This window comes from Physeter macrocephalus, chromosome 9 (assembly GCF_002837175.3).
Source record: "Physeter macrocephalus isolate SW-GA chromosome 9, ASM283717v5, whole genome shotgun sequence".
NCBI classification, from domain to species: domain Eukaryota; kingdom Metazoa; phylum Chordata; class Mammalia; order Artiodactyla; family Physeteridae; genus Physeter; species Physeter macrocephalus.
Window position 1 is genome coordinate 96138484 of NC_041222.1, and position 27944 is coordinate 96166427.

At 42.2% G+C, this 27944-nt stretch overlaps 1 protein-coding gene across 1 annotated transcript in view; it reads right to left on the reverse strand.

Moving 5' to 3' along the window:
• EBF2 (EBF transcription factor 2) overlaps positions 1–27944 on the reverse strand; it is a 194055-nt gene that overhangs the window by 39478 nt on the left and 126633 nt on the right. The window contains exons 7-8 of the mRNA XM_007127693.2: positions 16452–16533; positions 1207–1324 (exon numbers count right to left, since the gene is read on the reverse strand). Coding sequence (XP_007127755.1) covers positions 1207–1324; positions 16452–16533 — 200 coding nt within the window. The remainder of the gene's footprint in view (positions 1–1206; positions 1325–16451; positions 16534–27944) is intronic.

Sequence of the window (27944 nt, forward strand, 5' to 3'; positions counted from 1 at the left end):
CAAGGTCTGTTAATGTGCTAGAGAGAGAAGGAGAAAGCAAAGTCTATCCTAGTTGAAGGTTTTTTTCAGCTCTATCAAGAGACAATTTCTAATCACTTTCCTAACTTTGTAGGAAGGATTTTCCCTCCTTCTTCCATATGTTCAAGGCCTCTGGACTTTACATCCCAACAGGAACCCAATATGGTTTTCAGGCCATAACTAAAGTCAATCCATCACTCCATTTCCAAAGTTGACAGGGTCAAAGGTGGAGGAGAACTTTGGCAGGACTCCAAAAACATGAACCCCCTTTGAACAGCCAGTCAATCACATCCAATCAGTCAAAAGAAACTGGATGGGTTCCTAGTTCTGAACCCTGGGATTTTCTTCTCCCCTTTCAGTGCCCACTGTGGGAGAATTAACACCACTCCAAATTCTTTACTGATTCAATCATTTTCTTTCAGTTCATTAATTCCTGTTTGAAACGATACAAGACACATTTTAAGGGCCAAGATGGGGTGGGGTCTGGTGGGCAGTATACAGCAAGACATCACACTAAAACAGGAGCCCCATTTAGCCATTCATTCTATATTACAAGAGTTGAGTTGTACACTAATGAGTTGAGGAGTGGGGAAAAAAGAATGTAGATGGGATTTACTTAGGTTTGTCAGTTATCTTCCTCGATATACTTTATTTTTTTGGACAACTTGAAGTTTAACAGTTACCAGTATTTCTAATTACTTTAACGCACTTGGAAAACTACCCAGAGCAGACCATGATTTCTTCTTGTCCAAGCAAACAAAAATCAATTAGTGTCAGTTTCATTCTGCACATTGTTTTGTTTTGCCCACAATCTGTTTAAGGGCACATCTGACACTTATTCATACATGTCTGGCACGGTAATGTTCCTGTTTAACTAAGATGTCATAGGCCTACATTTGCCTGAAATGCCCCTCTAGCAAAAAAAGAAAAAAAAAGGAAAAAGAAAAACCCACAGAACTGAATGAAAGAGCCGATGAGGCGCGGGGGCCTGAACATTGGCTGGGAGATGTGTGGGGCTTACATGAAAGCAGGCAGAAGTCACTGTTTACAGCTTCATTTTTAAATCCACATGGTCTTGTGTACTTTCTCCACTCCTACTCAGAGACATCAATTTGAAATTCAAACAAGGAAATCTGTGGAGGACATCATTTGTCTGCCAGGCTCAGCCTGGACAGCAGAGAGCCCTACCTTCCGATGGGTCCAGCCTTCTCGCTCTCCGCCCGTGCTTTGAGTTGTTATGAACAAACATGTTGTCGGAAACAGCCAGCACGTGTCCATCCACATTCACCGTTGTTGACAACACGACCTGCAGATTTCAAGGATGGCGGGGGGTGGGGTTGAGTTAGTTTCTCAGAAAGTCGTAAAAGTCGCAAAACCCTTTTGTCAGACTTCCATATGGCTAACAAGAGACGGACCAGAACTTTGGGATGAGCCATGCTACTGGCATCTCAAAGGGTTAGCCTCCTCCTGTAACAACAGCAGAGCATCATGGAAAAAGAGGCCGCCTTTCGCCCATGTGCTGTCACGTATTTGTGCTCCAACTATGCCCAGGTGATGAAGTGTGGAAGCTGGCAATCTGACTGGCTGGTTCTAGGAACCTCATCTCTATCAAAGGACTTGGACGATCATTCCCAGGTGACCCTCTGGGCTGCGGTCACAACAGGAGCAGACTGGGTGTGATCAGGAAGCTAAGACGGAAACACCACCTGGGAGGTCATTTCTCATTTCTCGGGAATGGGTTCTTGAACATCTGATGTGTGCCAAAGTCACGCTGGGGTATGGACATGCTACCTGATGAATTGTACCTGGTGTCCCCCATGCTGGAGAGCAGGGCAGAGATGCTCAGACCTTGGGTGAGAAGGTAAGGTTTTGGAATTCAGTGTTGAAAATGTGGGACATTTAGCATCTAACCAGACAAAAGGGAAGAGATGGGTGTGGAGTAGTGGAAGGGCATGATTTAAAGTCCAACAAAACGGAACTCAAATCCCATGCCTGCTACTTCCTAACTTAGAACCTTTGAAGAATTATACTTAACCTTTACGGGTGTCCACTTTTCTTATCTGTAAAACATACACAACAAGGCCTATCCTGAGGACTGAATGAGATAAAATAAGGATAAAATGAGAAAATAAATGTAAAACATTTATGGATGAGTTCCCATCCTAGTTGCCTCGCCCCTGCCTTCTTTGGCCAGTCGATAGGACAGAGGATATTACTCATTGAGCCCCTCCCATAGTCTAAGCTCTGGAGGGGAGGCTCCAGCAAGGGGGACTCAGGAGCTAGATAACCACAAAAGTTACAAGGCATAGTCCCTACCCTCAAAGAGCTTACTTTCAGGTTGGAGAAACATGGCAAACAAGCAAAACAAGTAGCACACAGAATGAGGTCAGATTGAGTTCTATGTGTGTGCTGCAGATCAGGGTTCAGGAGAAGTTCAAAGAGGTGGTGATCAGCCAAGGAACAGTGGGAAAGCACAGCAGAAATGCATTGACTTGGGCATATCCACCACCTACTTACTGACCCAGGAAGGTGAGTCATCCTAGATACCAGTCTACTTGTTAGTTACACATGGCATTTTTTTTTTGAGAGAGGAACTTGTTCCATACATATTCATGTATATGTATAGACCTGAGGAAAGGCATTGAATAGATACGTAATAAAGAGCTGTGTTTAAAAATGGCTCTTCCTGTCCACTACCAAATTAAATTCACTGATATTCTACTTGGAATTTTTCTGCCATCCCTTCCTTACTTATTAAACGAAGTGGGGACAAACCTTGACGCTGCCTTACCTCTTAACATGAAAGAAGATTCACTGGACAGCACTTAAAGTTTTTTTACTCTGAATTATTTCAAGCAAACAAAATAAATATAATGAACCCCCTTTTTTTTTTTAGAGTGAAATTTACATGCATTGAAATGTACAAATCTTAGCTGCACAAGTTTGACAAATGGATACAACTAGGTAATCCACACCATATCACAATATAGAACATTTCTATCTCCCCAGAAAGTTATCTGGTGCCCCTTTTCAGTCCACCCTACCCTCTACCCCTTGCCAAGGCAACACTCTCCTGCATTTTTTTAACCTTAAATAGGATTTCAGATGGTATCTCTAAAAAGAATTTTTATATATATTGTAATATAATAAGGGTTTGGGAGAACCCCTAAAATCACGAGTCCACAAAGTGTTTCACCTAGCCTGGTGCCATGGCATAACAGTGGCATACAGGAATTTTTACATGGACATAAATGGCTGTAGTTATTAACTCAGAAGCATTCACTGAGCTCCTGGTATGTATTGGGTATTATTATGTCAGGCCCTGGAGATTCTAAGACCACAGAGCAATGTGTTCCTGGTTGGCTAGTGTCTCTCCCACACTTCAGATCCTCACTTGTGAAGGCACTACCAATTCGGTGTCCCTGCCTCGCTGTGACACCAGAATGAACTTAAAGGAAACTCCGTTGTCATTCAGAACATTATATCAGTGTAATTGCTCACAATTCAGGGATGCAGCCTGTCTAGCTCCAGGTCTGGTTTCAATTGTGTCCATGTTAACATGGTAAGAGTCTGGGGAAAGGCCTTCCAGAAAGTTCCTATCGTGCGGTGGCAACCATAAGACAGAGACATCCATCACTCCCTGCAAGGGCACGAGGCACAAGCTCTTATCAGGGCCTCTCAGCAGAGCACAGGATGGAATTATAGTCAAAGGGAGAGAGGGGCCGAGTCTCCTGGTCCTGGGGTTAAGATGAACACGAAGGCTGAAAGCAATCACCGCTGTTTCTGCTTACCCGCAAAAAACAATAGGACAAAGCGGAGTAAAAAAAAAGAGGAATCAGATCACTTTTATAAATCGTGTGCGTGAATGGATAGTCAAAGACATGGCTGTTACGATGCAGGGGTGGCAAAGAAGGTAGGCTCCAAAGTCACTCTCAGTCTTTGGCTTTGTAACTGGAAGGATGCTGATTTCATCACGTTATTCAGGTAAGACCAAAGAAAGAGTATGTCTTAGTTTTATATGCATAAAATACCACCTCCACTCCTCAGCTTAATACTTGCTGTTCCCTTGATCAGGAACACTGTTCCCATCCTTCAACACACAAGTTAAAAAAAAAAAAAAAGACATAGCTGTCATCCCTGGAAGAAAACAAAAACGAGAGGGCGCTTCAGGCTTTAACTGCTAACAAGCTGTGCGAGGCACCAGGAGGGGAACCTCAACCTGTGTGAAGATTACGTGGATGTGAAGAGCATTCTCTCCGAGACCACGTTAATTCATTCCACGAGCTCCTTGTTATACTGTACTTGAACGCTCCTCGTGCATTCCTGCCACAAAATATGGGGCTTTCTTGAGCCAGCTGATTTCATCATTGTCCATTTGGGTGGAGTGAGACTTGGTTCCAAAGAGAACATTTCCCGAATGACAGACCCTGATGGTTCAGATGCACTTCATTATTTTCTATTAACAATGGAAATAAATTTTAATCTCTTGCTGGCTAGCGCTGGCCTCTCCTGACAGCAAGGGAATTAACCTGAATTATTTCAGTGTCTGCAAAATTTATTACAAGATTTTAAATTATGTCCAAATGTATGTGCGTGTGCCTGTATATATATAGATATGAGGCAAGTTCCCGTTTTTAATATTCCAAATATCTTAGACTGTGAGGGATCTGAGAGAGCCTGCCAATTTAACTGAATTTATAAAACGTAAAGGATTTGATACACAGACTCCACCACGTGAAAACAGACATGTTTGGTGGTGGTTCTTTTTTTTAGGAATGGCTGTTTTTCTTACACATGGAGACACACACAAATATTGACTTTTCCATACGCTCACTCTCCCTTCTGGAAGAGTGAACTACATTATGGAGGTGAAGATACATTTGGTACATTCAAAGCTTCGAACTTAACTTCCTTCACTGTTTTCTGATGAACGATGACAGCACTGATATTATTCTATTCAGAGCAGTTAAAGTTTCTGAATGTTTGAGGACCGAAGGAAGTGGACTCTGCGTTCCAGCATCGTCTCCCTCCCAGGCCTTCCCCTTCCACAAGCCAACTTCTTTCCCCCAGTGAGTATTTCCTGGGTCACGAAGGCTGACCTTTTCCATCTGGAATCAATCAGTCAACCCCTGACAACTTCCTGAAACACCTCACTCCATTTCCTGTTCTCTCCCCCTTCTCTCTTTCCCCCTGGTTTGCTTCACTCTTCAAAACTGCAGGCCACAGCAGCTTAATGTTAGAGGGTCAGACACAGTTAGACTCCAAAACACTACACAAGGACACCTTTGACCTTCAAAAATCTTTACATCTTAGCTAAACAAATCAAGGTCAACATTTCGTACCATTACCTTGTTAACTATTTGTAGGCATCTTTGCCAGTGATCTTCTGATCACAGACTCATCGATACCGCTTGTTCTCCTAAGATCATAAACCGATCTGTTTTGGAAGTAGCGAATTTAGTATTGACAAAATACCATTAGTATTTTAGTTTGAGGGACCTGAAACTAAAAATCTCGAGTATTATAACAAACATATGGAGAGTATTCCATCCAAAAGGACTTCTCTGTCTCATCAGTGTCTCCTATCGCCTAAACCTGATACCTAGTCTTTTACACAGCTGTCAGACTCTCTTGGCACTGCCATTCTGCTGGCACAGCCCGAAGGGATGCCAATTAGGAATACAGATGTCCATAATTTGTGTGGGATGGACCCCCAGCTTTTGCTGTTGACACTGGTGACAGCTTTCATTTGTTTCTCAAAGTTGGTGTATCTGTATTTCAGCTCAAAGTTCCAGTACGAAAGTCTGCAGATCTGAAAACTAAGCCATTGTAGACTAGAGCTCTCCTCAACTGGTACGCCTCAACTCAACGCAAAAGCAACAACCAATTATATTCACGCAAATATCATTTATGACACGGTCGCTTTCGTTCAGGGTGTCAAGAAAGAGAAGTAAGGATCTATTGAAATTGCTTGCATTGTTTTAAGCGAAAGTAGTTTTTCACGTTTTGCCGTTCCTCATTTTGTTTAGCGCGATCTCTAATTTTTGGTGAGGCCAGATCAACAAACGCAGACCAACTGGTGCGTGACAGTGTAGGTTCCATTTTGAATCATCCAATTAAACGGCAGTTTTAGCTGATTATACAGAAGTAGAAACGCGAGTAAAAAGTTTGTATCTCCCCTTGAAAAATACAAGAAAGTTTTAAGAACAAAAGCGACAACTGTGTGAGCAGTCCGCTCAAAGTACTCAAGAAAACGGATTGGCTTTCTCAAATTATATTTTCCTTCTCATTACCCAAAAGCACTCCCATGTCCCCCACTCTAATAATTTATACAAAGCAGGAGCTGAGTTGTAAAGAGCTCTTTCCTGCGTATAAAAGGCCACAGTGGGAGTTACCCTCTAGGTGGACACATCCGTTAATCTGCCTGTACAACTAATTTTCCAATAGAGGAGCTGTTTCTTTGGCATCAGAATGACAGCATGTGGCAGGACTTCTACCACCCTGATTTATCCCCACCATTGGGTTATTTTTACGCCTCACTCCAAAATGTCTGTGGCTCTTTGGAACATCACACTTAAAAAAAAAAAAAATCTATCCTTCTCAAAGCTCTAACTGTGTGACTTAGTTGAATCAGAGGAATGACCAGCTTGCATACTACTCCCAGCCAGGCTGTCTCAGCTCATACTCAGGTGTTCCTACAAAGACCCTAAGTCTCATACAGGAGGGTAAAAGAAAAAGAGAAGTCAAAATGAGAAAGGTGTGGAATGACTAAATGATCTGCTCTTTGAAACAGGCGAGAATCCCAGCGTCTGTACTTGCTAGAGAATAATCACATCGGTTGGAAACCTCCCTGTATGGATCAGAGTTGTTGCTTTGAAAACACACCCAATTCTACCATTAGTCAGACACATTTCCCCTCCATTTCAATGAGGATCATGTACCTTCTAACTGAAGACGGGGCGTTTGGTAGTTTAATCTCAGTAAAGTTACAATAGGTAGCATTTATAGCCCACTCGACGTGGAAGCCTCTGATACCTACTTACAAACATGCGTACACCAAGCTAAATAAAATGGCCTCGAAAATCCCTGTTATTTTGCCCAGTATGGAAAAAAATTCTTTATGACATTTTACATCTGGAAATGGAATTAAATTCATGATGTGCTTTTCCCTTATAACTGTTCAGTTGCTATATATGTTATTTCAGCTTTCCCGAAGCATAACTATTATGTGGGGTTTTATTTTCCACCTGTGGAAGGAGGAAAGAAACACAGAGACCACTAAAGGGACAGAGAAAATCAAGACAGACTTCTGGTTGCGGTGGGCAATCAGGTTTGGAGTCCATGTCGTGAGAAGAAATACTCCATTGATGTTCTTAAACACTGGCGAGTTCTCACATTCGACAAGGGGAATCTGATGAGACAATTAGCCTAAGCCTCCGTAATTCAACCCAGGCAAAGAACAAACAAATTGGCTACTGCAAATTGTTTCTCCCTACCTCTTTATTCTTGGCACGCATTACATTTTCAAGCCAGATTTAAAGCCCGGATTTTTCTTTGTTACTAGACTTCAGAGTCTCCAAAATTACCTTTAAACACCTACCTACCCCGTAAGTATGGATTTCGTCATCCTTTTTTTTTTTAAAGGAATTCCCAGCATTCTTAGCAATCGCTGGTGTTTCATATTCCCCAAGGTTACATTTTCCGTTCAGTTGAGTATCAAGTAGCAAAGGAGAGAACGCAAAGTTGATTGCTGCTGAGACAGATGTGGGGCGTTCTGGAGTTGCTCACAGCAAGGGAGGGGGATGTGGCATTAATGACATAAGTCCCGAGAAGATACATTCGTAAGTCACCAGACAGCGCTGTGTTTCAGTGAGTCAGAGGTATTTTGTGATCTTCCAGGAACCATGCCACATGCAATGGAAGCCTACAGAAAACACTGTCACTACCTCAAGGCGTTTACCATGCAACCGATAAAGCAGAACAAACACTACACATAATCAGGAGATATTACTATGTGCTAATACATAATTGAGGGCTGAATTATGTGGCCACTGCATCCTCTAGGAGTCCAAAGGTAAGAAAATTAACCCGAACTGAAGGCAGTAACAAACAGTTTCATCACGAAAATGAGATTTGAGATAGGGCCTTGAAGAGTTGAAAAACTTTTATTATACAACTCAAGGGTACCAAAACGATTATTCTGGCAATAAAAAAAAAATTCTAACTGGCGTAAGTGGAGCAGCATGCCAAAGGGCATGTCTGCTGGCATATTTTGGCAAGTTTGGCTTAGGATGGACACCTTTTGGGGCTTGTTTTTAAAAAACTAGTTGAATATGGACAGAAATCAAGTGGCCACTGTTTTATCCTGCCTTTTAGGTCATCGGGAAGCCCAAAGGTCATTAACCTGCTTTACAACCAAATTTCTCTTCATCTCAAAGGCCAGTGATGCTTGCTACATCTACCCTACATCATTTTATTCCATTGAGGGCAATGCTTGTCCCCTCTGAAACGTATGCCAAGAGGGATGGTTATGGTCCAGGGCAGTATTTCACTAGCAAACATTTTGAGGCTCACGGGGGAGCCTTAACACATTCGATGCCGTTCTTGATTTGGCTGGGCCATTCTCTTTCACCAAACTCTGTCCCTAGGGACCTCATGAATCACCTGTCCTGCATCAAAACCCAGGAGCACGTAGGCCCCATAAGCAGCTTAAGAACCTATGCACTCTTATTGTGAAACTAAGAAAGCTTTGCTTTCCAGGAAGTTCTGCATCTGATGGTCCTGGAAAATGTTCAAGGGTAGGTTTTAGGGCCCAAATCTGAGTCGCTTAAAATGTTGGAGCATTTAGGGTTTGTTTCCACCTAACTGAAATCTGGCATATCCTTTCCCAAGGGTTATATAGGCAACTACCAGCTTTTGTGTCTCTCCTTTTCTCCCACAAGTAATTCAAAACACAGTTCCTGTGTGAGTTCGTCAAAATTCTTAAACCCTCATTCTTGTCCCCATGTGAGATACCAAAAGTAGGGGGTGAGGGTAGTGGGCAAAAGAGTATACTGTCCAACAGGCAAGAGCTTGAAGTGACCCACAGAAAGCTTTTCCCAAGCTTAAAGCATTAGACTGGGCAAAAGATCCTCAGACCTTCAGAGGTTTTCTTCTGACTCCAAATAGATAATTACGATTTCTTAACTTGGACTCGCTGGTTGGTGCTATCACCAGATAATGGACCCACCTGTTGATCAGAGATGCCATAAGTCAAGTGCTTTTCATTCTGTGCTTTAAAAGTGTGGCTCAGGAGCCCAGCGACCTTCACACGGTGGGTGAGATCACAGAGCACCTGGGGTGGCTCTTGAACTGAGAGACTTGAACTGAAGAAACCTGCGCAGGAGCTGTATTAAATTTTTACCATTTGGAGTTCATTTAAACTCTCGTTTCCCTCTTCACGGGTGTGAGAGAAACAGTCACCATTTTTTTAATTTAAGGAAAATAGATGGTGATGCCATTAAAACGTTTTATGTAAGAGCTGGGGTGTAAGAGGTCATACGGGTTTGTTGGATGGAGCTTGGCCCTGTTCCAAGGCATGAGTAGCCGTGCCCTTTGCTCTGGCATCGTTCAGTCAAATAGACGAATGGCCGCCACCCAGCTGTGTGGACTAGGGGCCCTGCCATCCACGTGAACTTCCCCATTGTTTTTGTGCAGTGGTTGCATCCAGCACGTTGCAGTAACAGGCTGTAGGCCTCCCACGTTATCCAACTACCCTGATGACGTCAGTGTGTCCTCACATGCCTCACTTCGTTTCTCCATTCTGATGGAGGAGATCTTGGTGTCTTCCCACCACCGTGCATGTCTGCTTTCTTCCTCAGAGGTCTGCGAGACCTGCTAGGTGTGTCCTTGCAAAGCACCAACCCCTCCCTCACCTCCTCCGGGACCCCCTCAAAAGGCCCTTCTAGCAGGCCCCTCCTGGGGTTGTACACAGATCCCTATAATCAAACAGAAATCCATTCAGCACTGATGTCTCTCCCAACCTGACCCTGGAAATGACTTTTCTTTCACCTGAAAGAATGTATGCACCCCTCCACACCTCATGAATTCTTATCTTTTGAAGCAAAGGATGGCAAGAACTGTTGATATATCTCCATTCTCTCCCTGACATAGCTATATAACAAAATGATTACTTTGGTGGACCTCATCTAAAAAGGGAATCATTAGGGGTGAACTTGAGACACCCGAGAGTCACTCAGAAAAGTTCAGCAAACGCTAGGAAGAATCCTTATCCCAATAACAAGAAAGCTACACGTTGGAATAAAGGAATTCATTTTAAATGATTCTAGGGCTGGAGATTCAAGGCACCTGCTACCAACTCCAGAAAGAGTCATGTAGCAGTTGGTGCTGCCCATGTGATGGGAAATACTGCAGTTTTCTACAGTGGTCAGGTCTGTTTAAAACAGAGTCCTTATGAGGCGGGGCGGAGTGGGGGAATTGGTAAGGCCTCGAAGCTTCCCAGTCTCAAGTACGTGATGTGCTGACATGTGTCCTATTATAGCTGATGCTGTGGCAAACTCTGAAAGCTATTGAGAAGAGCATCCGCGCTTGCTATCAGTACAATGGCAGGTAGCGCTGGGCTCCCATACCATCCGTACTTGACCACACCGCTGAGCCCCAGCAGGCAATACAAGGACACCTGGCACCAGGGCCCCTGTGATCCCAGCCAGTTCACCTGAAGACCTCAGAGAGGCAGAGCTAAGCTATGTAAACCACTCATTTAGCTCACTTTCCTTATCTCCCCACTAGGATACAAGTCCCCCAAGGGTGAGGAATTTTCTCTGTTTTGCTTGCTGATATATCTGCAGCACCTAGGATAGTGCCTGGCTCACAGAATTCCCTCAGTAGTATTGGTGGGTGAATGAATCAATGAATGAGGGCATCTGTGTTTTCACTCTGACTTGGAGCAGACCCAGCCAGCCTGTCTATGAGAGTGAACTGGCAACAAAAAGCCCTGATGGTTGTCAACTTCTACTGTGTTTCAGGATTTGAATGTGGGTAATGACAACATGCCTGACTCTTCCAAGAAAGTGGCTTGATTTTCTTCTGGATTTTCCAACTGTCTGCTCTCCACCCACGATGCAGAGAAATAAAGAATGAGGTACATTATGTCTTAACAGGCCTGTCAGCTTAAACTATACATAAATTTCTTTTCCTTTCCTTCACCAAGCTGTTAATCTGCGTGTTTCAACTAATTGTTCCATTTCAAGGAGGGCAGAAGTGATTTTCTGCCTTAATGGTCCATGGATTCAGATACTTTGGGGGCCCTTTTCTTATTTTCCTTCCTCCCTTTCTCCCTCCCTCCCTCCCTTTCTTCCTTCCTTCCTATCTTTTTTCTTTCTTTCTCTTAAAAATTCATTTAATAGGGCTTCCCTGGTGGCACAGTGGTTAAGAATCCACCTGCCAAGGCAGGGGACATGGGTTGGAGCCCTGGTCCAGGAAGATCCCACATGCCATGGAGCAACTAAGCCCGCGAGCCACAACTACTGAGCCCACGCGCCACAACTACTGAAGCCCGCGCACCTAGAGCCCGCGCTCGGCAACAAGAGAAGCCACCGCAATGGGAAGCCCGCGCACCGCGACGAAGAGTAGGCCCTGCTCTCTGCAACTAAATAAAACATACAGATTATCCTCAAGCAGCACACAGGCTATTAAACAACTAATAATTGGAAGACAATGTGATCAATGGCATAGTAGAAGCCTGTAGAGAAGTATGTTGGCCAATAGGTCTGCCAGAAAATGCCTCACTAAAGAGGTGACACTCAGGTGTAGGCTTGAAGCATGAACAGAAGTCACAGATTGGTGAGGAATGAAGGGTTCCCAGGCAGTGGGGTGAACATGTGAGAAGGTTCCAAGCAATATTCCATGGAATAGAAATCAGTGAGGTATGCCTGGTGGGTGGGGGAACGTGCGGAAGCATCAGGAGGGGCGCATGGCAGGAGCCCTGCCTGGTATGAAGCTACTTCTCAGCCATGCCTTTTAAAATCTGAGCTTTTGTCCATGGACAGGAGATATTTATAACCTACTTTAAGCAGAGGAGTGACATGTTTTAAAAGATCACTTTGGCAGCCGTGCTGAGGATGCATTAGACAAGGAAGGAGAGGCAAGGGCCTATTGCAGTTTTTCAGGAGAGAGAGATGGATTTTACAGATACTTAGGAGGAAGGCACGGATCAGGGAGGAAGCACTGAGTTCTGCTGTGAGCATGCGCTCACTAGTCATCCAAGGGAAGATGCCCAGGAGGGAGGCAGAGCTGGGTGTCTGCAGCTCCAGAGAAGGGGGAGGTCTGAGGATGTGAATCCGGGAGTCATCCGGGAACAGGTGGTCTTTAAAGCCAAGAGAATGGAAAGATCATCAGGATGAGTCCTAAGTGGACAGGTCCCCCTCGTAAGGGTTAAATTACATGGAGGATGCCCGTTGGGTGTTAGATGCATTTCATTTCTTTAGATCAAGGGTCCGTGGAATTCTCGGAGATGTCTTAAGAGTCTCGGAACCCCTGAAATTTTAAGCAAAACTTTGTTGAAATGTAGCTTTTTACTGGGACAAAACTACAGCTCATGCCAAATTCTCAAAGGGGTCTGAGCCCCGCCCCCCGCAAAAAGGGTTTAAAACCGTTGTGTTTCAATAAATATTTTATATGCCCATGATACTTAGGACTTGAACTGAATGAAAGAGAGGTTTGGTTCAGATTGGAAAATAAGTTTGATATAATGATTTTGTTCTCATTTGATCATTTTTGGAAAAAGAATTTAGGTTCCACCAATGTTTGGGGGATAGCGGAAAGAGAAGGGGTGAGAGAGGAGAAAGAGTTTGGCTGGATTCATGATTTGGTTAGAAATATTCTGTATTTCTATCCTGCTCAGATCAAATCTCCACAAAAAAAACAAAACAAAAAACTTCAGATTAAATCTACGTTTGATCATATAACAAAAGTAGAGAATTGAAGTTATTTGTCCATATGGTTTAAAATTATTACATTTGTCATTCTGAATGATATATATGTATATTCTAGGAATTCCTAAGCTACCATTCCTTTAGATCACTCTCATGATTATCTACCATCTCTGGTTTTGTTTCATATTTTGAACTTGATCCAAGCTTTTCACTTGACCACTACAGCACATAGTCAAGCCTTTCTCCATGTAAAAGATCTTTCATGGAAGGCTATACTTGTCATAGAATCTGAGTACAGTAAACAAATTGTCAATTCTTTTGTGTATCAAAGGATACTGTGAAAAGCCAGTGATAGAATGAGAAAAATATTTGCAAATCACTTATCTGATAAGAGCCTAGTATTCCGAATATATAAAGAACTCTTACAACTCTACAATAAAAAGGTAAACCAATTTGAAAATAGGCAAAAGATTTGAAAAGAGATTTCTCCAGAGAAGATCCACAAATGGCCAAAAAGTACATGAAAAGATGCTCAAATATTTAGTCATTAGGGAAAGACAAATCAAAGCCATAATGAGATACCACTTCACACTTACAGGACGGCTAGGATTTTTTCTTTTTAAACAGGAAATAACAAGTAGTGGAAAAGTTATGGAGAAATTGGGACCTTTATACATTAGTGATGGGAATGTAAAATGGTGCAGCCACTGTGGAAAATAGCTTGGCAGTTCCTCAAAAAGTTAAAGCTGGAGTTACCATATGACCCAGAAATTCTACTCTTAGGTATATACCCAAGAAATCAAAAACATGTTCACAAAATAACTTGTACATAAATGTTCATAACAGCATGATTTATAAAAGCCAGAAAGTAGAAACAACCCAAATGTCCATCAACTGATGTACAGATAAACAAAATGTGGTATATTCTTACAATGGAATATTATTCAGCCATAAAAAGAAATGAAATACTGACACATGCTACAATATGGATGGACCTTGAAAACATTATGCTAAGTGAAAGAAACCAGACACAAAAGGCCACATATTGTATCATTCCATTTACAGGAAATGTCCAGAATAGACAAATCTGTAGAGACGGAAAGTAGATTAGTGGTTGTCAGTGGGTGGAGAGAAAAGGGAATTGGGAAGTATGGGGTTTCTTTCTGGGATGATGGAAATGTTCTGGAATGATATGGTGGTAATTGTTGCACAACACTGTGAATATACTAAAAGCCACTGGATTGCACACTTTAAAATGGTCTAAATGATGAATATATGTTATATGAATTTTATCTCAATAAAAAAATGCAAAGAAAATTTTTTCCAGTTGACTTTAGCTCTACCCCAGAAATAAGACAGTCCTAGAATCCACAAACTTAAAAAAAAATCTTTTCCCTTGTCTTTGCAAAAGTCAGGTACATTCACACAGGATGAGAATTCCTCGTATTCTGAGATGAACAATATTTATTCTAACCCTGTTAAAAAATTCAGGCACATTAAAAATTTCACTTAGTAAATAACTGGAGAAGTAGAGGAAATATTAGGTGCATCTGCTTAGTGAGTACATTTCTAAACTTTGGGATAAATAAAATAAAATAAAATAAAATGACAAGGCATTCTATTTAAAGCCTCCTAGAAGTCCCTTCTCAAATTTAAAACTCTTTGGAAGGGATGATAGAGAATAAGGGGGGGATAGGAATCTAAGCTGCTAGCTTCTTTCCCTGCCTCTGTTTCTTCCAGACGTGAAAGCTATGCTTTGGTCATCTGGGCGCTTTGGAATTCTTTTGAATTTCACTCTTTTCTGGACTGAAATTATTTATGTTTCCGTTTGGAACAGAGTACCATAAACTTCCACTATGCACAATGTTCCTGCTTGACCCCCCCACCAAGAAAATCATTTCATTTCTATTTGTCTTCTTATCATGCAGCAGGGGAAGAGTCTGCAGGATGGAGAGCTGAGGTTTAACTTGTTCAGGCGAGGCTCGTATTAGTGCTACACAACGAACAAAAAAAAATGTCCCAGTCACAGCAAGATTGTTTGATACCCATGATGCGATGAAAAAACATTACAGGAATTTTTGTTTTTCAGGGTCATGCTCACTGGCCTTGCATGTACCCATCTCTCCTATTAACTCTTTAATGACTCTGCTGCTAAACCACAGAAGCTCTTTTTTTTTTTTTTTGCATTACGCGGGCCTCTCACGGCTGTGGCCTCTCCCGTTGCGGAGCACAGGCTCCGGACGCGCAGGCTCAGCGGCCATGGCTCACGGGCCCAGCCGCTCCGCGGCACGTGGGATCTTCCCGGACCCGGGCACAAACCCGCGTCCCCTGCGTCGGCAGGCGGACTCTCCACCACTGCGCCACCAGGGAAGCCCCACAGAAACTCTTTGAGCAACAGGCAGGAGCAGCTGCATCATTTGTGGGATCCAGTGTAAAATGAATATGTGCGGCCCCTTGTTCAGAAATTATTCAGAATTGAGAAAAAGGCAACAGCAAAGCATAAACCTAGCAGCTGCACACGCTGCAAACCCAGGGTCCGGTGGAAAGAGTTTGATCAGACACATCCTCCTGGCTCTGGGTTCCACCACCTCCTTCCCGTGATTAGAGGCGAGTTACTTAAACTCCCAGAACCGCACTTTCCCCACCTGAAACGTGAGGCTAATAATCCCCATCTCTCATCTCTCACGTTGCTGCCAGGATTTTTTTTTTTAAGTCTCAAGCCTGAATAATATTGTTTAACATGTTTTCCATTTTTCTATGGGGAAAGGAGCGGGAGGTATTTCAATTGGGCGTGTGTGGCAGGAAAGCCATTTGGTGGATTAAATGTGGGTCCTTCAAAGATGAAGGAAGGGGGCCAAGAGGGGCTGCTTTCCTCGCATCTCCAGCCTGACACACTTTGCCTCGCTCTGTGTTTTTATTAGCTTGTATCCCCAGTACATCAGTGGCAGGGGTGATGAAACCGGTGGCAGATTTAACTGCCAGGCAGCTGGGTTACTGTCCCGTGGGTCTTGTTGTCATGCTGAGATCTTAAAGTGACCACGGCTGCTTGGTCTGCTGCCCTCCCAGACACTCTGAGAGAGACCACTGAATAGTTCATCGGTGGCAAAGGAAAGGAAGAGGCTGTTGCTTGCAGAAAGCACAGAGAAGCTGCTTTGAAAAATCCCGAGGTGGCTAAGTATCAAGAACACTGTTCCTGCTTGTGGGCAGCTGTGTGTGCCAAGGGCAGCCTGAGGGCTTAAAATGAAATCTCCAGCCTGGGTTGGTGCCCCTCCCCTGGGGCTCTGGCAATGCAGGCAGAAGGCCTTAAACACTACAAAATGAAGAAACCCTCAGTACTATCTGAAGAGGGCGGTCATTTACAGTTACCTTTTCTGCTGTTAGCAGCGCCCGTGAATAATGTTTTCTAAGGGGGGAAAAAAAAGAAAGGAAAAGAAAAAAAGAGTGCTAAGGAGAAAGAAAACAGGATGACATTTACCAGGAAAGAACTGGCAGGCCCCTTACCTGAAACCTTCTCATGTCCCTTGGGTTTCCTGCTGTTTTCAAACAATTCTGATTGCACTTGAGGAAAAATTTTAAAAAGAATCTGTGAAGAGAAAGCAAGGTGTTACCTTTTTAAGTAAACATGTTTTAGGAGAGAATATATCTGCATTATATTAGATTTGATTGGAAAGTGATTGGATTTCAGGTCTGGGGAATTTCAGCCAGCCCGGCCTGTGAAGGTACGTAGCTGACCCACTGCAGTTGGCAAATTCGGATGTTTTTGGTCCGCAGTTGGCTCCATCACTGCTGAGGGCTGTGAAGTGGCTCACAAGCTGGGCTCTGGTTTGTACACCCACCCCCGAGTGGCTAGGGCATGCTCTCTCCAAAAAAGAGAGACAGAGACAAGGGGAGAGAAAAGAAGAAAAAAAGGCTTCACAAGCAGCAGTGACTCCTGCTGTACAAAATTAGCTTGCTCCAGAGGGTTAACTCCAGAGGGTTAAAAGTGGCATGACTTAGCCCAGAATCCCAGGGTTCGTCACGTATGTGGCTTTCCGCTGGCCACACACATCTTCATGCACACATACCTCACACGTAAACCCTCACACACAAAGGGGGCCTGATATTTTCAACTGATGGATATAAAATCAGAAAATAATGTTACTGTCCAAAGACAGTCAGTCTGTGCAGGTATATGCTGGGGTTTTTATGATTAATAACAAGTGTGAATGTCCTTTCAGACCTTCCATAGATTATCCAGAAATATACAAAGGCACAGAATAATGGTCTGAGGTTATCATTTGTAAGATATATTTTTAAGCCAATATTCTCCTAGGTAACCTTTTTGTGCACTTTTAAAATTGGGCTTCTTTGATCAGATGAGTACAGAAACCAAGAAAAATGGCAGAAGTGGTCTTTTCAGCCATTTACCTATTTAATGTTTGGTGTTGTTTCGAAATACAATAAGTTTTTCATTTATTTCACTTGCAGAGTCCTTTTCCTTAAAAAAAAAAAAAAAAAAAATCCAGCTTTTGCAGTGTTAAAGTCCCAGGTGAGCAAGGCCTATTTCCCTTTCTGTTACTATGACAACGAAATTTTACCGCAGTCCCAAAGTCCCTTCAGAACTCTACCATCCACGCCTTGAATTAGAACTTTAAAGGAAAAGATATACATTTTTTCCCCAGGATTTACCAACAAAAATAAGTAGAAATCAACAATGCTTCCAAAAATTCTATTTTAAAGCAACGGTTGGTGAGATGCTGTCATGTTTATTTTTATTTCTTTAACAATCACACGAAAGAATTAGAGAGCGCTCCAATTAATTGTATTTAGCACTTAAAAAAAAAGAAAACCTGATGGGGAGATAAACAGTACATGATGAAAGAGGAGAGAAGAGGAATTGCCCTTTCAGAGCATTTTTCTCTAGATTTGCTAAAAATATTTGGCCAAGTGCTCCTGACCCCTATCTATAAATAAGGTTGGGTGTGAATTTGGAAAGAATAGCTAAATATTTTTTTTCATAATTTTATAGCATCTGCTTTTCACTTCTCTCTTTGCATCCTTTCTGGGGCGGGGGCTAAACATTGCTTCCTGGGCCATGAAGGTGTCCAGGGCCTTTATCCGAGGTACCAGGCAGAGAATAACAAGGCAGAGGAAGCACCCCTTGCTGCTTTATGCGGTGTTCACATTCACAGCCTGCCTCTGCTTTCGACAGTGCAGTGGGGCGTCTGTCCAGAGCAGCCGGAGTGCGTTAGAAAGGAGAGCTGCTTGTATTTAAGAACAGATTGGTCAAAATTCAAACATTTTCTCTCTTAAGGCGAAGCATTCTTTCACTTGTGCCTTCCTAGCGGGGTCACCTACAGCAACTTAAAATGCCTGGAGATGCTCTCACAAAAGACCTAAAACTGGCCTTTTCCTCACTTGAGTCTCTTTCCAAACAATAACCCCTGCCCTCACACCACCTTTACCCTCCAACACCCGCCCCTCCCCCATGAGTGATTTACATCTTTTCCCCTACTAAAACCAAATTTTCTTTTTCTCACAAATTCCTTGGTTTTTGGCAAGTCTTAGCACAACTGGACTCCTTATAATGCATTCTGTGTGTTATACTTCCCCTCACCTACCCACCCCCCTCACCTTCTCGAAAATGTATCTGTTGAAAACATTAATGTTCATGAAGGCATTATTATATGAATGGTATGAAAGTGCAAAGGAGATAAATGTTTACATAAAATCAAATTGATTTAGGGAAAGAAGGGGCCCGCTGAAAGGCTTTATTCATTTTAAATTACGACCCTTAACAGTTCTTTGGCTAGAAAACATCCAGTTTTGACTCTTTTGCTGGCCTGGGGTCTGAGTTTGGAACCTACCCAGCCCCCTGCACACTAAGGATATAACATCCTGTTCACAAAGGGGAAGCGAGGGGTGGAGGAGGGAGGGAGGAGGGGGAGAGAGAAAGAAAATTCTCTTACATTGTATAGTACTTTCTAAAAGAAGACGTAGCTACTTCTAAATGGCTAGCACCAGAAATTATGACCTGAGTATTTTAGATGTGGACCTAGAAATCAATTTAAAGGAATTCTGGGGCTTACAGACATCTCCATTTTTTTTCTCTTCCTTTTACTGATGTCTCCCACTTTCCTTCCCTTTCCCCCTCCACCCGCTATGCTCAGAGGCTTGGTACAGAACCCTCTACTAACCATCCCATCCATTAACCGTAGGGTAACTTGCAGGGAATAAATCTCCTGGGTCTAGATCCCTCTGAAGCCTGGAAAATGTCAGCTCTCTCCACTCAGCAACGGGAAACCAAAATGAATTTTACCAGATTCAGACCAAATGTGCAGAGACTCATCAGGATGGAAGTTGTAATTTTCACTTTCTCCAAACAATGTTGACTCCAGAAATATTCTAACCACTTAGCATGGTACACTCTACAAGGCTTCTGATCTCATTCCTTAAGAGTGAATGCTAACGGCGACAGGTTTATCCTTGTTTTATTAGAGAAAGAGGAATAGAGAGTGGGGTCCAAATCTGGACTCAAGCCCTCAGCTTTCAATCTGGTTCCTGGGTCAAGTGAGGCAATAGAACAGACCCAAAGGCAGTCCTTCACTGCACTGATATCTATTAAATGCTGACAGTGTACTAGTCTTGAACCGCTACCAACTAACTATGTAACCAAGTTACTTTGCTCCTCTAGGCCTCAGTTTCTTTGACTGTTAAAAGGAGGGTTTAACTGGATTATCTCTAGGGTTTCTTCCAACCTTATTATTCTATGACTGCAGAGAAAAATGTGTAGAGTTGACAACCCTCCAGAAATGGCGACACTGGAAGAAGAAACCACTGGAAACAAAAGTCTGTGACTTATTGAAGTCCAAGTGGGGGTGTGTGCGGGGGTTTTCTGAAAGAGAGAACAAATCCCCTGATCGGAGACTGTGAAAGAAGAATAAGCAAGGACAGCTGATGGGTGGAGAGTGGGGCATCTTGGCTGATGCCTTGGCCAGAGCCGGTGGGACCCAGAGGCTGTATGGGCCAGTTGTTGAGTGAGAGGTACCATTCTCTTAGGATCCTTTCTCTGTGCTTCAGCAGCAGGAGAAGGTAGCTCAGGAATATCACAGATCAGAGCCATCTCTGTCCCTGCTCGCCACCCTGTGTGGTCCAGAAGCTGAAGGGTACAGGGGTCACAGAGGCCGGGAAAGAAGGTTTGCCGAATGTCAGCTCCGTGCCACACTCTGAGCTATGTGCTTGATATCCAACGCCTCATTTATTTCTCACAACAACTGTATGAGTGATGAATCATCTCACAGCTAGGAAAAACAAAGGCACCAAGAATTTAAGAAATTTGGCCCAAGAGCACACCGCTTGTCAATGGCAGAAACAAGGATTTGAACCTGGGTCTTTCCGGCAGCAAGCTCCACCAGGCATTCCACGTTTCCTGCACCAATTACGTTGTGGTGATGGTTGCACAACTCTGTCAGTATAGTAGAAGCCATTGAATGATACGCTTTGAATGGGTGAACTTTATAGTATGTAAACTGTATCTCAATATAACTGTTTAAAAAGAAACTTCAGAAAACATAGTCTGAAAAAAATCAAAAACAACCCAAAAAAACCCACGAAGGATTCTAGTTTCTTGGCGAGGGAGAGAGAGGACTATAGTATCCCAAAAGGAAAACATGAGGTCAAAGATGGTTGCGTGGAAGTAAATGCTTACGACTGAAACCCCCTGAAGAATTCATTCATTTACTCATTTGGCCGATTATTAAGTGTGGAGTATGTGCCATAAAGATTCAGCAGAATGGCAAACAAGAGGGACAAAATCTTGCCCTCATGGAGCACACAACCAAACTATTTGAAAAATGCTTCTTCAGTTTCTGAGATGAGCCTGGAGACCCCTGAATACGGGTCTGAATAAGATCCCAGAGGATTACCTAGTACCCAAGAAATCTCTTCTCCTCCTAATTTCTGGAATATTAGAACACTCGGCATTGTTCAAGAACACAATAAAAGCTCGTAGGTGGCTCTAGACGTGTCCTGAGCCCACCCCACATAAAAACTGAGACTCAAACTAGATGTACAAATAGGGTGCAGAGTTCAGGTCCAGTGGTGGGGTCAGTGGGGAATCTCTAAATCACAGGAAGGGTAACTACTTAATATTCATGCCAGACTTCGAGATTATAGCCAACGATCTAGTACAAAACGCAGCATACTATTTCTCCAGAATTGTGGAAGAGGCCATTCAATTGACCTCCAATTAGAAGCCCAAGATCTAGCTCCTTCTAAAAAATTATAATACAAAAAAATCTTTCGGAAAGCACTGTGGAAGGCGCAAAGTCTTCTTTCAAGAAAAAAAATTAGATAGGAGTGTATATCAAAAGAATGTGAACTTGGCACTAGTAACAGCTACCATTATGCAGAGCCTTACTCTATGCAAAATAACAAGTAAAGTACCTTTCGCTTTGAAATTTCATTCCTTATTCCCTTAAAAAAAATTCTAATTCCATCTACCCTGGAAACAGCTTCTGTGATGACATGGCCACATCTTATACACCATGGAGATGGGAACATCCCCACACTCTCCAAGGGCCAAGAACAGGGATGCTGTATCTGGTTCTCTCTCTGCCACAATGGCCACATATGCAGGTTGGATGGATCACTAAAGGCTGAGCCATATATAGAGTAGATAAACCATGTAGGTGCTTAAAGGTCTATGTCTATTGATTTTTGAGGAAGACACATTTCATCTGGATTAACTGCTAAACCTCCTTTTCCAGAGTCCAATAAATTAAAATATCATTGCCTTCCGCTGTTTGTGCATACTTCTGAAAAGAAGATAATCCCTTTCTCTTAGAGCACTCTCTCATATCATTTGTGAGAACTACCTGGGATGGGCAGTTCATCATATTTGAAAGAAATGGGCAGTTACCTCTCTTCTCCCAGGATGCTTTCAAGCTTACAGTCTTTACAGGAAGAGGGAGAAGTCGTGTCGGGTGGTCACATCCATGGGGCCATTTTCTTACTCTAAGAATAGCCTGCATGGCAGCTCACTCTGCTTTAGATGGTAGGAAAACCCCTAAGTGATTGGTTTCCACTTGAGACCAGTGTAAAACACAAAGATAATGTTCTAGCTTTAATCTAGGTCTTAAGTGTAACATCCTCTTTGAACCTTCTGAGAATAGAGAAAACATGTTTTCCTCCCCCCAAAGCCTCCAACAGAATCCAAACTCAGGCAGCCCAAATAAGGAGAAGGACAGCAGTGGGCCCCGGCCTTGGCCGGAAGATGACATGCCCTTGATCAATCTGTTGATTGTTGAGGTGTCAGCCCAAGATTAGAAAGGGCCCTGAAGCTCTTAAGGCCTTGTGAAGCCTCTCACTCAAGTCCACAAAAAAGAAGAGACTGTGGGAGGTCAAACTTCGAGTTGGCTCTTGCTACACCCCCCAAAAAAACGTGACAATGGGACATCTGAGAATGCTTGCTACTTGCAGTCTGCTTGGTAAGATGGCAGTTGGTACAAAGACCCAAGAAGATCCATGGAAAGAGGAGATAATTTAAAATTTTTGACTGACTGGCTTATTTAAGCTTAAATCAAATACTCATTTTTATAAGCTGATTTTCCATGCAATCCATTTATTTAAATGACTCCTTAAAATGTAAATATAAGTACACAAACAGAGTAAGTACAGCATCTTTACTCTCCACAGACATTCCTAAAGGGTTGTATTACCACAAAAGCTTATTCACCTGCATGATTCCAGTGAAAGCCCATTTCAGATCTGAAAGATTTAAGTTTACAGAAAATTTTTAAGGAATATATTTTCTTACTTCTGATTACATTCAATCCCTCTAACTCCCCTTGGCTCAAAGTCTAATTATGATAATGATTATGATAATAATAAATAAATAGCCCCTATTCATTGACTTCATATTATTAGCCATGTATGGTTTCATTTAATCACCCCAACTCTGAGAGTAGGGGAAATAACATTACCATTTTACAGAGGAGATAATCAAGACTCATAAAGGTTAGATTACTTGCCCAAAGTCAAACAGCTAGTAAGTGGAAGAGCCTGGAGTGGACCTCAGGTTTGTCTGACTCAGGAAAACATTGTTAAGGTGAGAGCTTGGCCAAGTTTCTTCTGAAGGAAAAGATGGAACATGTTGCCAAGCAGCTCTTTTTTTCAGGGGACCAGTGAGTGCCTCATGGATCTACACAGGGGATCATGTCGCTGTCTACATCCTACTCTCTGTAAATAAGAATGGGGTCACTCCTCATGTTACAAAACAAAACAAGCAAACCAACAACGTCTATCATTCCTATCAGGGACTGTGTTCTCTAGAAATTCTGTGGCTGTATTGGATTCTGCAGAGGAAGATAAGCAAGTCTATCAGATATTTGGAAAACAAGACACCTCAAGAACCCACATGGTCTCAAGAGGGCATGGCCCACATAGCTGTAGTCTCTACAAGAAGAGTGTAAAAGGTTGCTTGAGTGGATGAGGAAGATGCAAGGTCATTCGTCCATCAAGACTATGGAGGAAAAAAAGCTGGAAGTCAAATATGTAACATAAGAAGTTGAATTAAGTCTTGGAAAATTTTTTTGGGAATAAGTCACCAAAGCTAAAATTTGAAAGCATTACCCAGGGGACGGAGGGGAGTCTTCTACATTGGAGATTTTTAAATAGACCAGCAAGCGAATTCCTTTGAAGGCAGATCATTTCACTCCATGTGGCACCTCGCTGGGGTGTCCCTATCAAGCTATTTCCAGATGATGTCAAGGCTTTTGCAGTTATTATTATTGTTGTTGTTGTTGCTTAGTATTTCAACAGGGACCTTCAGTTTCATCCTTTGTAACATGACCTCGTAGGCCGATAGTGAGGATTAGTTATCCATGCAAAGTCTTTGGGTAAATGCCTGGTAACGTCACCACTCGCTACGCCCCCCTCCCCCGAATTGCCCCTTCTCCCCCCACCACACTTAAAAATGGCCCATTTTCCAAACAAAACTATACCAGAGGGGAGTTGCCACAAATTCAAACCTGGTGCTCTCTGCACTGTTTATCTCTCCAGTACTGGTATATACTCCACTTGAAGAACTTCCCTTAATTTTTAGGGAGAGGTACTTTAAAAAAAAAAAAAAAAAAAAAAAAAAAAAGAAGGAAAGGAAAAAAACATGTAATTAATCTATTACAACAGATTGTAGGAAAAGCACAACAACAACAAAAAGATGGTAGGTCAAAAATCCTCATCACAGTTTCCAGTAAACTATGGTCAGGCAAAAGAATTCAGAGCCACGTACACCCGCTAACTGGCAGTGAGCCCCATAGAATCATTTTCTCTTCAGCATTCACTCCAATTACAAGCTCCTGGAAGTGGCATTTCAGTTTGGCAATAGACCCTTCCTTACCAAACACCGACTCCTGAGTGGGATCTGCTGTGCTCATTTAGGTACCAGAAGGGAGTGACTTCCCCCACTGTGTAATTCTGATTCCATAGCCACAGATTTCATTTCCAAGCCGTTTCATGATTTCTTCCGAAGTGAGGGTCTCCCAAGCTCAAGTGTCAAGGAATTGACTAAACAGCCACCGAGGTGCAAAAACAGGGGCTACTTTGATTCTCCACTTATTTCTGACTAGCGACACACTACAGTTTCTGAGGACCTGGGGTTTTATGTTGGGATTTTTTTTTTCCTCTGTATTCAGACATGTCTTCACTCTCCTGAATTCCATCTCTTGGCACCAGGAAGCTTGTAGGGAAAACAATCTCTAAGGAAAAGTCCTTGTTTTTGCACTCAGATGAAAATCTGACACCACTAAGGAAAATAATAATTGAACTCTTTGGGCTTGAATTGGAATGAAACACAACACTAAGAGCATGTTTGTAATTCCAATTGTTCTCATAAAATGTCTTTGGAGGGCTCTTTGCAACGCGCACAGTTCCATCTTTTCCTCTTTTTGTTGTTGTTTTTAACCCCAATCCTCTTCTTTGCCCTACCCTTTCCTCTCCCTTCTCACCAAGAAAGAAAAAAGACTGAGCAAAACTGAACATGCTACAGACTGACTTCAGAAAACATCTTGCAGTTGGACTTCAGAATTAGTTTATGAATCTATTTCCCTTTCTGATTCCATGACTACTCGGGTGAAGGAGAGAAATGAAGTTATTAGCCAGCCATCAGCTTAATGGGTCCTTACTATCCTATTTTCTTAGCGCCCCTTCTCCCCTTCTGCAGCCTTCCCCTCCCCCTCCCGCCTTTCTGCCCTCCCCGTGAAGCTCATCTATGCTAGGCTGAGCAGTGAACACCAATTACACCAAGAGCCCTTTGCTGCTGCCTGGTCCGCTGGTTTTACTGTTTTGCCAGATGGTTGAGGCCAATGTGTAAAACTCTCTACCCTACCATTAATTCATAACTCGGTAATAACTTTCCCACGGCTCTAGGAAATTGAAATGAAGTGCAAATGTGAATATTTGGAAAGGGAATCAGGGTTGGACAACTATTTTACACCTGACAGAATAGATACCAGTCAGACAAAAAGATGCCCCTCTTTACACAGGCTGGAGTGTTACTTTCCCGAAACTAAGGCCAACTGACTCCATATGCGATATTGGATAATGTAGCAAACCAAGCTCAGAGTTGGGGTTCCTCCTATTCTCGCCTTCTCTCTGCAGTTTCCAGCTTTATACCTATTGCACCTATGGGTCCATTCACTAATGACCTTGAGTTTGAGCGTCTATGTAATTGTTATATTCTGATGACAGAATTATAGATTAGCAGATATGAGTGCATTCTCTTGCTGAGACAGGACACCATCCAATGTTTGTTAGCATCATTAAACTAAAACTGACTTTTCACCTGCTCCCATACCATATGCAGCTGCAAATTTTTAAATTAAACTATGAAGCCATGCATAAATTTACATATATTACAGACTAGCCTCTCCATTTAACATGCAAATGTACTCCAATGTTTCAGAACACCTTCTGTCGCTAATTAATTTGCTGAATTATAATTAGACTAATCCTGCATAATTAATAAGCACAGATTTTTTTTTAATTTGTAAGCAGCTTGAGGAGATCATTCACTTCCTTCTATAAACTGCTAAGTAAGTGTTAAAAAAAATCTGGAAAGAACATGTGTGAAAAGGTATGTTTGATGTCGCATACAAACTCAAACTAGCGTGGAAGATGCAGAAGTCAGTACTGATAAAGGTACATATTTGAAGCCAACATTCAAACAATGAAAAAAAATCACATTCAGAGGATGGGGACTAATTCTCCCTTTGTCTCCTTGTATATAGTGTTTTATTCTTTGCCTTCTATCCATCGGCTCTTCCAAGATCACAGAGGCGGGAGAGGATTAAAGTAACCGTATGTTGTATTAGGAGAGATAATGATATTAACACTCGACTGTATATCAAAACACTCTGTGCATGCTGGGTGCTTATAAGCCCCTTTGATGGTATTTGGAATCATTTTCATTTTGGCTGCCAAAAACACCCGAGATCCATCTAGTGGAAACAATTAAGTTCCATTAGTACTGTATCCATTTGGTAATGATTACAATGAAGGGTCCCTCTTTAATGCTGAAGAGTAGAGTCTCAAAGAAACGTATGCATCTGTGCACTTGAAAACGTAAAACCATACAGTTTTACAACCAAGCATGAAGCTTAATTCTGACCCCTAAAATAAACCAGGATCAGGAGAGCTCAAAGTATGGGTAGATGACCAGTTAGAAAATTTGAAGCAAGGTGGGAATCTAGAAGGCCAAGGTATGCTTAATAGATAGCCACACAAATTGAGACTCTAGAAGGACAAAGTGGGAAATGTGTGTTCTGGCAGGAAAGTTATTAAACCTTCAAAGAGAAATCGAATTTTAGAGAAAATAGAGAGCTCCTTGGCCCTTCCACTCAGCAAAATCACTAATAGCAGCAGCCAAAAGATTGTTAGGCCAAAAGGATGGAGCCACCTGAAATAAGCTTGGCTTTCTATCATTGCAATTTCATTTTTTATAGTGACTCTATACACAATAGAAACATCTTCTGAAGAATGGGAAACAATATACACTAATGATGAAAAATGTGAAAGAGAAGTTAAGGAAACACTCCCATTTACCATTGCAACAAAAAGAATAAAATACCTAGGAATAAACCGACCTAAGGAGACAAAAGACCTGTATACAGAAAACTATAAGACACTGATGACAGAAATTAAAGATGATACAAACAGATGGAGAGATATACCACGTTCTTGGATTGGAAGAATCAACATTGTGAAAAGGACGGTACTACCCAAAGCAATCTGCAGAATCAATGCAATCCCTATCAAACTACCAATGGCATTTTTCACAGAAGTAGAACAAAAAATTTCACAATATGTATGGAAACACAAAAGACCCCGAATAGCCAAAGCAATATTGAGAAAGAAAAACGGAGCTGGAGGAATCAGGTTCCCGGACTTCAGACTATACTACAAAGCTACAGTAATCAAGACAGTATGGTACTGGCACAAAAAACCAGAAATATAGATAAATGAAACAGGATGGAAAGCCCAGAGATAAACTCACGCACATATGGTCACCTTATTTTTGATAAAGGAGGCAAGAATAGACTATGGAGAAAAGACAGCCTCTTCAATAAGTGGTGCTGGGAAAACTGGACAGCTACATGTAAAAGAATGAAATTAGAACACTGCCTAACACCATACACAAAAATAAACTCAAAATGGATTAAAGACCTAAATGTAAGACCAGACACTATGAAACTCTTCAAGGAAAACATAGGCAGAATACTCTATGACATAAATCACAGCAAGATCCTTTTTGACCCAGCTCCTAGAGAAATGGAAATAAAAACAAAAAGAAACATATGGGACCTAATGAAACTTAAAATCTTTTGCACAGCAAAGGAGAACATAAACAAGATGAAAAGACAACCCTTAGAATGGGGGAAAATATTTGCAAATGAAGCAACTGACAAAGGATTAATCTCCAAAATTTACAAGCAGCTCATGCAGCTCAATATCAAAAAA